The sequence below is a fragment of the Arvicola amphibius genome, chromosome 5 (assembly GCF_903992535.2).
Source record: "Arvicola amphibius chromosome 5, mArvAmp1.2, whole genome shotgun sequence".
NCBI classification, from domain to species: Eukaryota; Metazoa; Chordata; class Mammalia; order Rodentia; family Cricetidae; genus Arvicola; species Arvicola amphibius.
Genome location: NC_052051.1, coordinates 15015215 through 15027814, shown reverse-complemented (window position 1 = coordinate 15027814; position 12600 = coordinate 15015215). Strand labels below are relative to the sequence as shown.

Sequence of the window (12600 nt, the reverse complement as noted above, 5' to 3'; positions counted from 1 at the left end):
GGTGCTTGCCTGTCTTCCAACTCCCAGGAGGCATAGGCAGAGGGATGGCTTGCACCCAGGAGCTTAAGGCCAGGTTGGGTAACACAGTAGACCCCATATCAAATAAATAAATATCTCCTGTTTGTACATGTTGACATAGGTATACAGAAATAGTAACAGCAATGGTAATAATAATTTTTGGTATATGTATGTGTTCATATGTTTGTGGTTTATTCAGTTGCATGCACATGTATGTATGGGATGTGTGTGTGTGTGTGTGTGTGTGTGTGTGTGTGTGTGTGTGTGTGTGTGTGGAGCTGACAGCAGGTGTTTTCTGTCACTTTCCACTTTGTTTCTTGACAAGGTCTTTCACTGAGCCCAGAGCTCACTGATTGGTTAGGCTGGCTGGACAGCAAGCCTTGGGAGCCTCCTGTGTCTGCCTCCTATGACTGAGATCAGAAACAGGCAACACCATGCCTGGTTCCCCATGTGGGTGCCGGGGATCTGAACTCAGGTCCTCATGCTTGTACAACAGGCACTTTACCCACTGAGCCATCTCCCCAGAACCCTTTGGTTATTTTTAAATAAAAGATATTTAATTTGTGGGTAGAGAGAGAGAGATAGGTGAGGTGGGGGTGGGCACGATCTTGTCGAGGTCAGATGACTTTGCTTTAGGAGATGGTCCTCTCCTTCTGTGGGCTCCAGGAATTGAACTCAGGCCAGCAGTTTCATGAGGCAAGCACCTGCTAAACCACCTCTCCAGTCCTTTTGTTACTGCTGCTGTTGTTGAGACAAAGCCTCATATATTCCAGGCGGGTCTTAACATCTCATCCTCTTCGCCTCTACCTTCCAAGTGCTGGGATAGCACACGTGTCCATGATGCCCGGTTCTGACACCCTTTTGCCCCTAGGATTTCCCATCCAAAGTGTCAGTCCCTGAATATAGAACCTGTGCGTCAGGACTGACTTACACCCTGGTCACTTATTGCCTACAGTCACCCACCTGTGGCAAGGATCCACTTCATTTTCCTGACGCTGGAAGCAAAGCTGACGAAAGCACAATCTGAGGTGATGGGTTTTGATCCACGTACGTTGGACTCCATGACCTATAGAAACAAAGAGCAGGGACAGCCGGGTGACTGACAGATCTCACTTAATCATCACCAGACAACAGCAACAACAAACTTCACAGACTAGGCCCGTTTTACAGAGACACTAGATTCAAAATAGCTTGTCCCTGACTCCAGGACTGTCAGATCACAGAGCTGGCCTACCTGGTGAAGGAAGGTTGCCGGGAGGGTATTACCCAGAATAAGCTGAAGGTAGAAGGAATTCTGAATGAGACAGTTATGCAGTTTATGATTGCTGGGTGGATAGGTTGCTGTGGGTGAGTAGTGACAGGGTGGGACACGGGTGTGGACTGTGTGACACGCCATGTGTGCCATGGTTTGTATACCTAGCAGCTCTTCTCATGCGAGCTCCCTTGTCCTTTTGATAGATCTCTGTCTGTACACTATGCGGCCCAGCCAACCCTAGTTGATCATAGACTGTATTTAATGGACTCTACATTGTCATCTATAAAAAGACCCATTGTTGGTTCGTTAACCCAATAAAATTCTGACTTGCTAACGATCACATTCCACTTGTAGAAACATGGAATTGTGTCTCTTCCTGGCGACAAGCCACATGTAGGACAGACATGTTAAATGCCATGGAATAGCTGTGGGTGGCCCTTTCACAGGTCTTCCCTTCCTCCCAGCCCAGCCCTGCTCCCAAGATCTCTGCGACCAGATGTTGCCAAGTGGAACTGGAAAGGACCTGAAAGTGTCTGAAGTCAACATCAGACCTTTTTAGGATCTCAAGGTGTGGGCTGCAGGTTCCGATCTTTCCTCCCCCTTCAACCAAGAAGTGGAGGACAAGACAAGGATCTCCCCTGACTGTAACGAAAGGGAGAGTTGCCCAGAGAAGAGCTGTGGACTAAAATGCTCCGTGAATAGTGACAGGAAATGTTTCTATTTGTTTCTGATCATGTGAACGTGTACATGACAGAAACAGGGCGTGCCGGGGATCAAACGCAGATCAGCAAGAGTGCAAGGCAAGTGCTCTACCTGCTGAGCCAACTTACAGGCTGACAGGTATAGTTTCTAAACGTAGGGCACTCCCCCCTCCCCTCCATCCTAATATCTCTTCCTCACAACTGCCTCCCACACTCTTTCCCACCATCTTGTCTCTAGGGACAAGATGGAAGGGGCGTAATGAAGCCATGCAGTGCAGAAAGGCGGCTTCTAGTGGCTGCGCCAATGTGGTGCAAAGGCGCATGTCCTCGCCCGCTCTCTAACTCACACACCCATTCCCTGGCTCACTTGCTCATTCCTCTACCCTTTTGCACACTCATGAATCTCACTCATTCGATCAGCTCAGACACTAATTACCTGGTCTCCTAGTCACTCACTTTTCTGGCCCACTCACTCATTCCTAAGCAGGCTCTGCCTCTCATTCCTGTTCTGTGTTGTTACCGTGCCATCTGAGTGGCTCTTTCAAGCAGACCCTGAAGCGTTCAAAGCTGCTGCCTTCGCTCTCAACCCTTACTGACTCTCTCTCCCCAGCTAAGTGTGGGAGTCTGGAAAATGTTAGCAGAGGCAGTGGCAGCGGTGGCGCACGCCTTTGATCTCAGCATTGGGGAGGCAGAGGCAGGTGGATCTCTGCGAGTTCAAGGCCAGCCTGATCCACAGAGCAAGTTCCAGGACAGTCAGAGTTATTACATAGAGAAACCCTGTCTCGAAAAAAAAAAAAAAAGGTCAGCAGAGAAGAACACACAGGGAGATTGCATAATTGTTCAAACTCAAAACAAAACAAGTACGAGGGAACAGGTGCACCGAGCTCCTAGTCAACCCTCATAAAGGATGTGGTCAATAAGATGAAAATGTAAAGAAAAAAGCCTTTAAAGGCTAAAAAAGTGGGGGCGGGGTGGGGATATAGGACTGAGAGACAGTTCAGCAGTTAAAAGCATTGGCTACTCTTCTAGAGGACTGGAGTTCAATTCCCAGCACCCACATGGTGGCTTGCAACTGTCTGTAACTCCAGTTCCTGCGGGGTCCAAACACCCTCTTCTGGCCTCCACAGGCACCAGGCATGCATGCAGTGCACAGACATACATGTTGGCAAAACATTCATACAGATCATTATTTTTTAATCTAAAAAATGAAATTTAAAGGCTGGAACAAGTCTTGAGACGTGCAGAGGACATTCTGAGCATAGAACTCCCTGTGACTGTACAGGGGTATATCCATGAAGCCCACCCCAAATGGAAGAGAGGGACAGAGAGAAACAGGGTGGCAGAAAAGGGACACAAAATGAAAAGAGGAATTAGTTGGGCATAGTGGCACATTCCTCTTAATTCTGGCTCTTGGGAGGTGAAGCAGGAGTGTCAAGAATTTGAGCACTGCCTTGGCTACATAGCAGAAAATGATGGGCTGGGCGTAAGGCACCGGCCTGTGTACCTTAACAGTTATTTTTAGGTCTCATGTAATGCCCAAACGATCCCTTCAGATTGACTGAAGATTTGATAGAGAGGGAAACCAAGGCTTGGAAGGAGAACCCTTTACCTAGAGTCATAGTTAGCAGGTGGTAGATGCCTGAGTGTAAGCCTAGGTCTGAGGGCCTGCAGATCTTGATTGTGCCTGGCTTGGGAAGGGTGGGGGCTGTAGAAGCATTCAGTGTGACAGCGGGCCATCCCTGGCATCTGGTCCAGCTGGAGCATCCGGGAGCTGTCAGGGATCAAGGAAGGGACCCGTAGGTGGGTCCAGGAGACTCCCAGGGCAGGTGAGAACTCAGAATGGAACCCGAAGAGTTTTCTTCAGCAAGGATCCAAAAGGTCCAGGGTGGGTCTGGGGTCCAGATTCCCAGTTCAAGGACATTGGGACAGCTTTATCTCAGTCATAGCACCGAGGATGGAAGTCAATGATTTGGGAAGTGGTTGGATGAAGATAGACATATCAGTGTCTAAGTGTGTCAGCTGAGATACCCAACTTGGCTTGGGGCTGCTGAGGTAAGGGTTTGACAAATGCCAGCCCTGTCCAGTCCCTGCCTTGGAAGATTGGTAACTGAATATTAATGACCTGGGGCCCAACAGTTGTAATTAGCACCCCAGGTGTCAGTCAGAAACCAACAAACAGCCAAATCCCCATGGCTCCACCCAGCCTACCCAGCAACGGGGGTGATTAACCATTAACCCCCACTCCTCCCCACAGAGCCTCCACCCTCTGCAGAGGCTAGGCCAGGGCGCCAGGCTGAGTCTCCCAGAGGACAGTTTGAAACAGAGGAAGGCAGAGAAGGGACCTGGGAGGAGGCAGGGAGAGGGCGGGGACGGGGGCTGGGGCTCAGCCCAGGGGCTTGGGTGGCATCCTGGGCAGGGCAGGACAGGGGGCTGAGCCGTGGGTAGGGGAGAATGCGACTCTCTAAAACCCTCGTCGACATGGATATGGCCGACTACAGTGCCGCTCTGGACCCAGCCTACACCACCCTGGAGTTTGAAAATGTGCAGGTGTTGACCATGGCCAACGGTAGGTTGTGCCCAGGTATGGAGTAAATCTTTGGCACTGGACTTTGGGATGGGAGGAGAAATACAGAAAATTGTAGGTTGGTCCTATAGGCTCGTACAGGTATTGCCAGGTGAAGCAAGTGGACCCACGTACTGTGGCCAGAGGCATTCTGGGTGAGAGAGGCCTGCAGAGGTGGATTTCCGACAGAAACGTTTCCCAGATCTTCCCTAGTTAGGCCCTGGGATCTCAGGCTGCCTTCCTCACCACGTTACAACAATAGGCCGTGATGGTGAGCTTCCTCGGGGTGACTGCAGAAATCCCACCCGACGTGGTCCATCTTCAGGCCCCCGGGCATATGAGCAAGCAACAAAAGCCCTGTCCTGTTCCTAGAGATGGGGACCGGAGGCATAGCTATATTTCAGGGAAACTGGAGTTCAGGGGCGACCAAGGGAGTGGAATTCTCAGGCTTCCTAGCTAGAAAGCCGGCACAGCCGTGAGTTCTACATGCATAGCCCTAGGTGTCCATGTTAGTGTATGAGTAGCATGGCAAACACAAGAACCCAGCAGTGAGTCTGTTCCCTTTTTAAGTTTGTGTCCTGGCTTCAAGTTTGTTGAATACTCTGTGGTTATATCTCCAGGGGCATCCGTTTTTCTTGCTTGTGTATCTGTGTTTATGTATAGTGTCTGTGAATGTGTGTCACGGGCCTGTAACATGTTTGTGGATTGGTGGACATACTCTGTGCTTCCTGCCTGGTGGCCCTGGGTGGCACTTTGCATATGCGCATGTGCACACAGCAGCGCTCTCTGATGTACACAATTGTGTCGCTCCGTTGCATGGGGGTTTGTTTGTTTTATTTTATTTTGAGACAGGGTCTTTACGTAGCTCTGGTTGTTCTGAAACTCACTACCTAGACCAGACTGGCTTCAAAACCATAGCGATCTCACCACCTCTGCCTCACCAATCCTGGGATTAAAGGGTGTGCCACCATACGGGACTTGGTTTTCTTTTCGTTTTGCTTTATTGGTTTTATGCGGAGTATACGTTCCTGAGCTAGCCTGAAACTTTAGAACATATTCCCAGACTGGCCTGGAACTTGGGAGCCTATACTCCAGCCTCCCAAAATAGCATGGGTTTGTTGTGAGGGTCTTAATTATTGCTGTGTACCAGACATTGGGAGTCACATCAGCAGCCTGTGTGTTTGTCTCTGAGCTGATTCTGTTGTCGGTGTGTGTCACTCCGGCTCAAACATCTGCTCCAGAATCACTGAGAATATGTCTGGAGGGGGTGATGGTTTTCCTTTGCCAGGGAATGAGAAGGTAGACTTCCTGGCTGGGAGTGGGGGTGGAAGGGGGCTGGTAAGCGCCTGGATAGGAGGGAACCAGCTTCTAGACTAGCCCTGGAGAGAAGGCACTTGGCTGGGGCTGGCCTGCTACCACCTTTCATCCATGGCTCTGACACTAGAAGGCTTAGGCCTGGAAAGCTGTTCTCTCAATCTGCCTGGAAAGAAGAGGCATCATGTGGGCTCTGTCCATGGTCAGTCCCCCAACTGCCTCCCCTAGTACCTCTTGCCGTGTACGGTGTGATCTTGGGCACACCACCTCCTCCTTTGTCTCTTGTGCAGTATAAAAATGTGTTCCTTTACCCTAGCCCTGTTGGCCGAAAGCTTTTGAAGGATGGATGCTTCAGAGGAGGTGCTCAGGGAGAAACATACTGAAGTAGTGAATACGTTGCTTCTGCCCTGAGATAGTATCATGTGACCCCTCAGGAACAGTACATACTGTCACACTCCTGGCCACCACACAGGACCTTCAGTCTGCACCTGCAGGCAAGCCCTTAAGTGTCCTGAGGACACATCGGTCACCCCCAGCTCTGGAAAAACTCTTCCTCCCCAGCCTCAGTTTCCTTATCTGTAAAATGGAGATAGGTAGCACATACTATAAATTATACAAGAGCTTCTCTTGGTGTTTGGTCCTGGCCCCAACATGTTTGTCCTCTAGGACTCTGTATACGATGGAAGGAGTCTGTATGCCCTGCCGAAGTTCACAGAGGTCTGGGAGTCTGGTTATAAGAGGTTGTCTTCCAAAGTGAATGGGCTTCATCCTGAGCTGATGGTTAGAAGGTTCTAAGAATAACTGCTCCCGCCTTCCATCCTCAATTCAGAAACAGCAGAAGGGTCTTCACAGATACCCAAGCATGGCCAGCATGGCTGAACACAGCACACCACCCCATAAACCCTGCCCCTCTGCCTGGCAGCCGTGTAAACGACACTGGGCAAGTCCCTTTCCTCTCTGACCCTCTGTCTTCTTAAATGGGCAATGGAAATAGCCTGCTGACCGCAGGGGAGATGATCCGGCTAATTATGCCCAACCCAGGCTGCCCAGCAAAAGGACATTTGCCAGCCTCTGCCCGAGTTGCGGGCTCAGCTCTCCCCGGGGGTCGAGGGAGGAGAGGCTGTGGGAGAAAGGGCACCAATGAAGCTTAACAATTATCCCTGCCTTGGGAATAATTCACCAGCTGCAGGGGGCTCCACTCTGGACATTCAGGAGTCCTAGGAAGGGTTCAGCCAGGAGACAGCAGAAATGAGAAAGAGCTGCAAGACGCCTGCTGGGAGCGTTCTCTTCTGCAGAGAAGCATTTAGTTCTAGAACCTACTGAATGCCAAGCACTTCCCGCAGACTTACTGAACCTATAAACACCTCGGGGAGATGACTATGCTCCATATGACAAGTGGGGGAGGCAACGACAAGAAATAACCCAGTGCTACAAGACCAAAAGGGATCTGATCATATGCTGCAAGACTGCAGGGTCTATGCTTTGTCACCCCACATCCCTCTCCCATTTGCAATAGGCCATTCCCTTAGGAATCCAAGGTCATATGCAGTCTCTATGGAAAGGCCCCCTCCTGTGTGTGGTGTGTGTGTGTGTGTGTGTGTGTGTGTGTGTGTGTGTGTTGTGAACGTGCCTGCACTTTTGTTTTGGGAGAATTATTATAGAGTTTATTATCTCCTAAGGGTGATTTTTATTTTTTTTCCGGGACAATGTCTCAAGTAGCCCAGACTAAACTCGAACTTACTAAGTCACCGAGGCTGGCCTTGAACTCTTGATCCTCCTGTTTTTACATCTCCAGTGAAGAGATTTCCTAAAGAACTGATCTGTGATGGAAGATTTGCCTTTAGATAAAGAGAAACCTGTTGACTTTTTTTTTCCTCTTTAATCTAAAACCAACCAAACCAGTTAAACTGATTCCTTTGGTAGTTGGGGAAATTGAGGCTGGGAAAAGGAGCTGGCCCAAGACCAGAAGTTAGCTAGGGGTAGTACGGGTACAAACGCCCCCGGTTCTTGGCACACAAACTGAAACCTCCGTTGCTGGAGGTCTTGAGTGCCCTCCTCACACTCTTACCGAGCGATAGCTTCTAATCTGTGGTAAATAAAGATGGCTCCACGTCCACCCAGACCCCTGTCAGCACCCAGCCAAAGGCAAAGGATGCTCTCAGGTATACCTTTCCCCTCCTTGGAAGGGTTCACAGAGTCTGAGGCTAAACTCGGGTTCCCCTGTTCTCTTTCTCCTGATGAGGAAGAGGCTGGGGGAGTCGCTGACCCTTCCGAAGCTCCCAACCAGGAGTCTGTAAGCGGCTACATGGTGGTCCAGTTTCACTCCTTCCTGAGGAAGCTTTGCGGAGAGCAAGTCCTTGCAGGTGCCCAGGAGACCAGCAGTACAAGTGGTTCTGGTTTACAGACTGGAAACTGAGACCCCCCAAAACCAACTGACTCTGAGAGCGGAAGGATGGAGCCGGCGTAGCCCCCCCCCCCAGCTCTGGAGAGCCCACTTTAAGTCTTAGACTCTCTCCCCACTTCACTCTCTGTCCCCCTTGGGTTCTCATTCGCTCTCTGTTGGTGCAGACACATCCCCATCTGAAGGCGCCAACCTCAACTCATCCAACAGTTTGGGCGTCAGTGCCCTCTGTGCCATCTGTGGAGACCGGGCCACAGGCAAACACTACGGAGCCTCAAGCTGTGACGGCTGCAAGGGATTCTTCAGGAGAAGCGTGAGGAAGAACCACATGTACTCCTGCAGGTGAGCAGCCGGCTTAGGCCTCGACTTACTCAGCTGGGATATGGGTGTGTTGGGATTCACGCCCTCCAGGGTCCCTCTTGAGGCACCTGCCCTTCCAGACCTTCAAAGTTGGTCTGTTTTCTTAGCATCTGTGGATCCAGGTGGGAGCAGCAACTTTAGCACTCGCCTATCAAACGTAGAGAAGATAGGACCGGCCCTCCAACCTGCTGTTTTTTCTAGGTTCCAACAAGGCATTGGCCCTAAGCCTTTCCACTTATCCATGGGGTTCCCCCAACATTCTAAAAACTCCCTCTGTCAAAGGCATCTTTCATTTTGGATAGCAACAGTAAAATGGTAGCAGTGGTTGCCTGGGCATCCGTTGTCCCATGCCAAACCTGTAATATCTCATTGTCACCTGTCCATGCCCTTCTGAGGTGGTCACAATTATTGTCCTCATTTTGTAGATGAGGAAGCTATGTCTTGGATAGCTAGAAATTTAGCTGAGGTCATTCAACTTGAATGAGTGATGGAGTCCATGTTGAAACCCATATTCCCCCCATAACCTTGCCTTTCCCTTTCGTGAGCCAACTATTGACTCCAAGCCATAGCCAGCAGCCTGCTATGGGCTATACACTCTCATAGGATATGGTGAAAATATCTATGCTCTGGTATCCAAGAGACTAAAGTTCCCAACTCAGCTCTGCTGAGTGATCCAAGCCACCTATCACCTTTCTGGACTTCAGTTTCCTACATTGAGTGGGACAAACTGGACTTCCAGACAGTCCATAGACCCCTCTGGCTTCTGATGGGTTAACATTAGAACTTATGGGATGCAGAGATGGAGCAAGGAGGGAGCTGGGCCAGGGTCAGAAGCAGCCGGGGTCCTCATTCTGCCCTAAGAGGGGGAGCCTGCGTCTTCTCCATCCCACCATCCGACACCCTCTCCTCTCCAGGTTTAGTCGGCAGTGCGTAGTGGACAAAGACAAGAGGAACCAGTGCCGCTACTGCAGACTCAAGAAGTGCTTCCGGGCTGGCATGAAGAAGGAAGGTGAGCCTCCGCACTCCCTACACCCTGCCCCACCTGCACCCCGGCTCCAACCAACCCGGCATTTACAGCTCCAGCCCTCCTTTATGGCTCTGTGACAGGCCCTGGGATGACTGGCTAATGGCTGAGAGGAGGGAGGGCCTGGAGATCTGACCACAGGGAGTGGCTGGGCTTGGTCTTGAGAAAGATTCAGAGATAAAGCTCCCACTCACTCACTTCAGCTCCCAGCAACTGCCACTGAGTCTTCCTGTGCCACCATGAGGCAGCTAAGATGGGCGCGTTCTCTAATGGATACCGCGAGCATTAAGAAAAACATAGAACACCACATGGCCAACACCTAAGCGTTGACTACCAAGGCTTCATAAATATGACCAGAGGACCCTACTCTGGGCATCCTGTCCAAGGACAAGCACCCCAGTCCCTTAGTTCTCATTCCTAGATGTCAGGCAATCTCTAGATTTTCCCCTTCCAAACAGTGGGATGAGGTCCCACACACAGCCAGCTCCTGCCGTCAGACAGGAACTGGCTCTTCCTCCAATGACTCTTCCTCTTTCTTTCCTGTGACAGTTCTGGGAGGCTGGAATGAACACTGTCCCCCTTTTACAGCAGAGGGAACTGTCCCCCTTTTACAGCAGTTAGCCACCTTGCTGAAGTCCCCACGGCAGTGGAAGAGCAGAGGCCCCAACCCCAGCCTCATGTTGTTTGGACACCTCAGTGCTGCTCACACAGTGCCCCACACTGTGTCCCGCGCTGTGTCCTACACTGTGCCCCACACTGTGTCCTACGCTGTGCCCTATGCTGTGCCCTGCGCTGTGTCCCACACTGTGCCCCACACTGTGTCCCTCACTATGCCCCACGCTGTGTCCCACACTGTGCCCCACACTGTGTCCAACACTGTGCCCCACACTGTGCTCCACGCTGTGTCCTACGCTGTGCCCCACACTGTGCCCCACGCTGTGCCCTATGCTATGCCCTACACTGTGCCCTACACTGTGCCCTATGCTATGCCCTACACTGTGCCCTACACTGTGCTCCACATGGTGCCCTATGCTGTGCCCCACACTGTGCCCTACACTGTGCTCCACATGGTGCCCTATGCTGTGCCCCACACTGTGCCCTACACTGTGCCCTACACCGTGCCCCACACTGTGCCCTACACTATGCCCTATGCTGTGTCCCACACTGTGCCCCACACTGTGCCCCACATGGTGCCCGCCAGGCCTCATTTGCACATTGTTTTCAGTGGCCAGTGCTGTAGCATGGTAGTAGAGCCAATGCCTGGTAAACATGCAGGGCTCTGGGCCAGCCCAGCCTACGGGGGGGGGGGGAGAGGGGGGGAGGGAGGGAGGGAGGGAGAGAGAGAGAGAGAGAGAGAGAGAGAGAGAGAGAGAGAGAGAGAGAGAGAGAGAGAGAGGGAGGGAGGGAGGACTATTTTCCTCTTAAGCTCACAAATTAAAAAAAACTTTAAACTTTTTTTCTAAATAACTTGAGTTCATTTTCAAGTCTCTTCCCTTCTCTCAACTCACTTTTCCCAGCTGACTTCTACTTACCGTATTCTTCTGGCCAGACCCTAAGTCTAGCCCTCTGGGAACACACACACACACACGTGCATACACACACACACACACACGCACACACGTGCACGCGTGCACACACACACATCCCGGGATCCAGCCCATACTGGGCTGAGCAAGATGGAAGGCAGGCTAAGCATGACAGCCCCCCTTCCCAGCCTCTTCTCTCCCGTTCCGAGATTCTTCTGACTGCCTGTCCCTCAGAAGGGTCCTTGCAGGTCCTCAGTGCAAATTCAGGAGTTTTGCTGGAAAATTAGAGCCCAAGATCCTACTATGTACACTGTATGCTGGCAGATCTCTGCTTCCCTGACATGGGAGTGGGGGCTTTTAGGGGCCCATGGGCATGTTGCTCCCTGGCTCACATCATCTTCTCATTGAGGACTGCTTTGTGGAAGGACTGCGGCACATGTGTGAATGTTGGAGACCAGATGAATGACTAAGGACCACATGGTCTTCAGTTCTGATAACTGGCGATTCCGTGTTCCTAAGCACAAGTGCCCATAGGACATTGTGCTTGAGAATGCTTCTCTCCTATAGAATGGTCAGTGTGTGGGAGAAAGGCAGGCAGTCCAACGGGGCAGGTGGCTAGCTAGTAAGTCTGCATGCGGTCATGTGTCATGTGTCTTTTGTTAAACAGTTTCGGGGGGGGGGGTGGAAACTGAGGGAGGCTTCCAGCCCCTCTGGGCTCTACTTGTCCCTGGCATCCACAGATCCAAGTGAACCTAGATTCCAGCTCCTGGGAGAAGAGAAATCCCACCCTATCCAGTCTTAGCTTACTCAGCCTTGAATTGAACGGTTTGCTTCTTGGGCTGGGAAATAACTAGGTGGGAAATAACTAGCCTTTCTGCCAGGAGGACAGGAGAGCCAATGAGTCACTGACAGAGAGTCCAGTCAGTAAATGCTCCTGTTGAGTGCCTACATGTGTGTTTGCATGTGTGTATGCATATGTGTGTGTGTGTGTGTATACATACACACACCTGCATTATCGAGGGATTGTGAGGTATAAGTTAAACCAGGAGAGCAAAGCAAAGCATTCTGAGCCACCATGGGCAAGCTCTAGGAAGGCTATTGCTCATTCTGCCCAAGTCTTAGCAGTCCCAGAACCTTTCCTGGGCTTGATGGAAAGATCCCAAAGCCACTGACCGGGTGTCTAGAGACATCTTTTCACTTATTTTCCTGTATTTTCCTGTCGACCTCTCCTGCACATGGACTTGGGGACTGACACCCTAAAGTTCTCGAGGACCAGAAAGGGAGCTGGAAACAGGGCTTCCAGAGCAGCTAGGGATAGTAAAGGAAGATCTACCTGATTCTCAGGTGGGGAAACTGAGGCAAGAGAGGTGATACGATGGGCCGGGGTGGGGCGAAGATTAGGACCAAAGATTGAGAATGAAGCCTTCACGCTCTCTGG

The 12600-nt window shown here is 51.1% G+C and overlaps 1 protein-coding gene across 3 annotated transcripts in view; it reads left to right on the top strand.

The window, feature by feature from the left end:
- The window catches only part of Hnf4a (hepatocyte nuclear factor 4 alpha), a 61806-nt gene that overhangs the window by 32296 nt on the left and 16910 nt on the right, over positions 1 to 12600 (top strand). Inside the window, exons 1-3 of one of the 3 annotated variants that reach the window (XM_038329824.1) lie at positions 4302 to 4540; positions 8420 to 8594; positions 9527 to 9621. In XM_038329824.1, the coding sequence (XP_038185752.1) occupies positions 4426 to 4540; positions 8420 to 8594; positions 9527 to 9621 (385 nt within the window). In that variant the 5' untranslated portion in view covers positions 4302 to 4425. Of the gene's footprint in view, positions 1 to 4301; positions 4541 to 8419; positions 8595 to 9526; positions 9622 to 12600 lie in introns of those variants that run through there. The other 2 variants (XM_038329823.1, XM_038329825.1) reach the window with 2 other exon arrangements.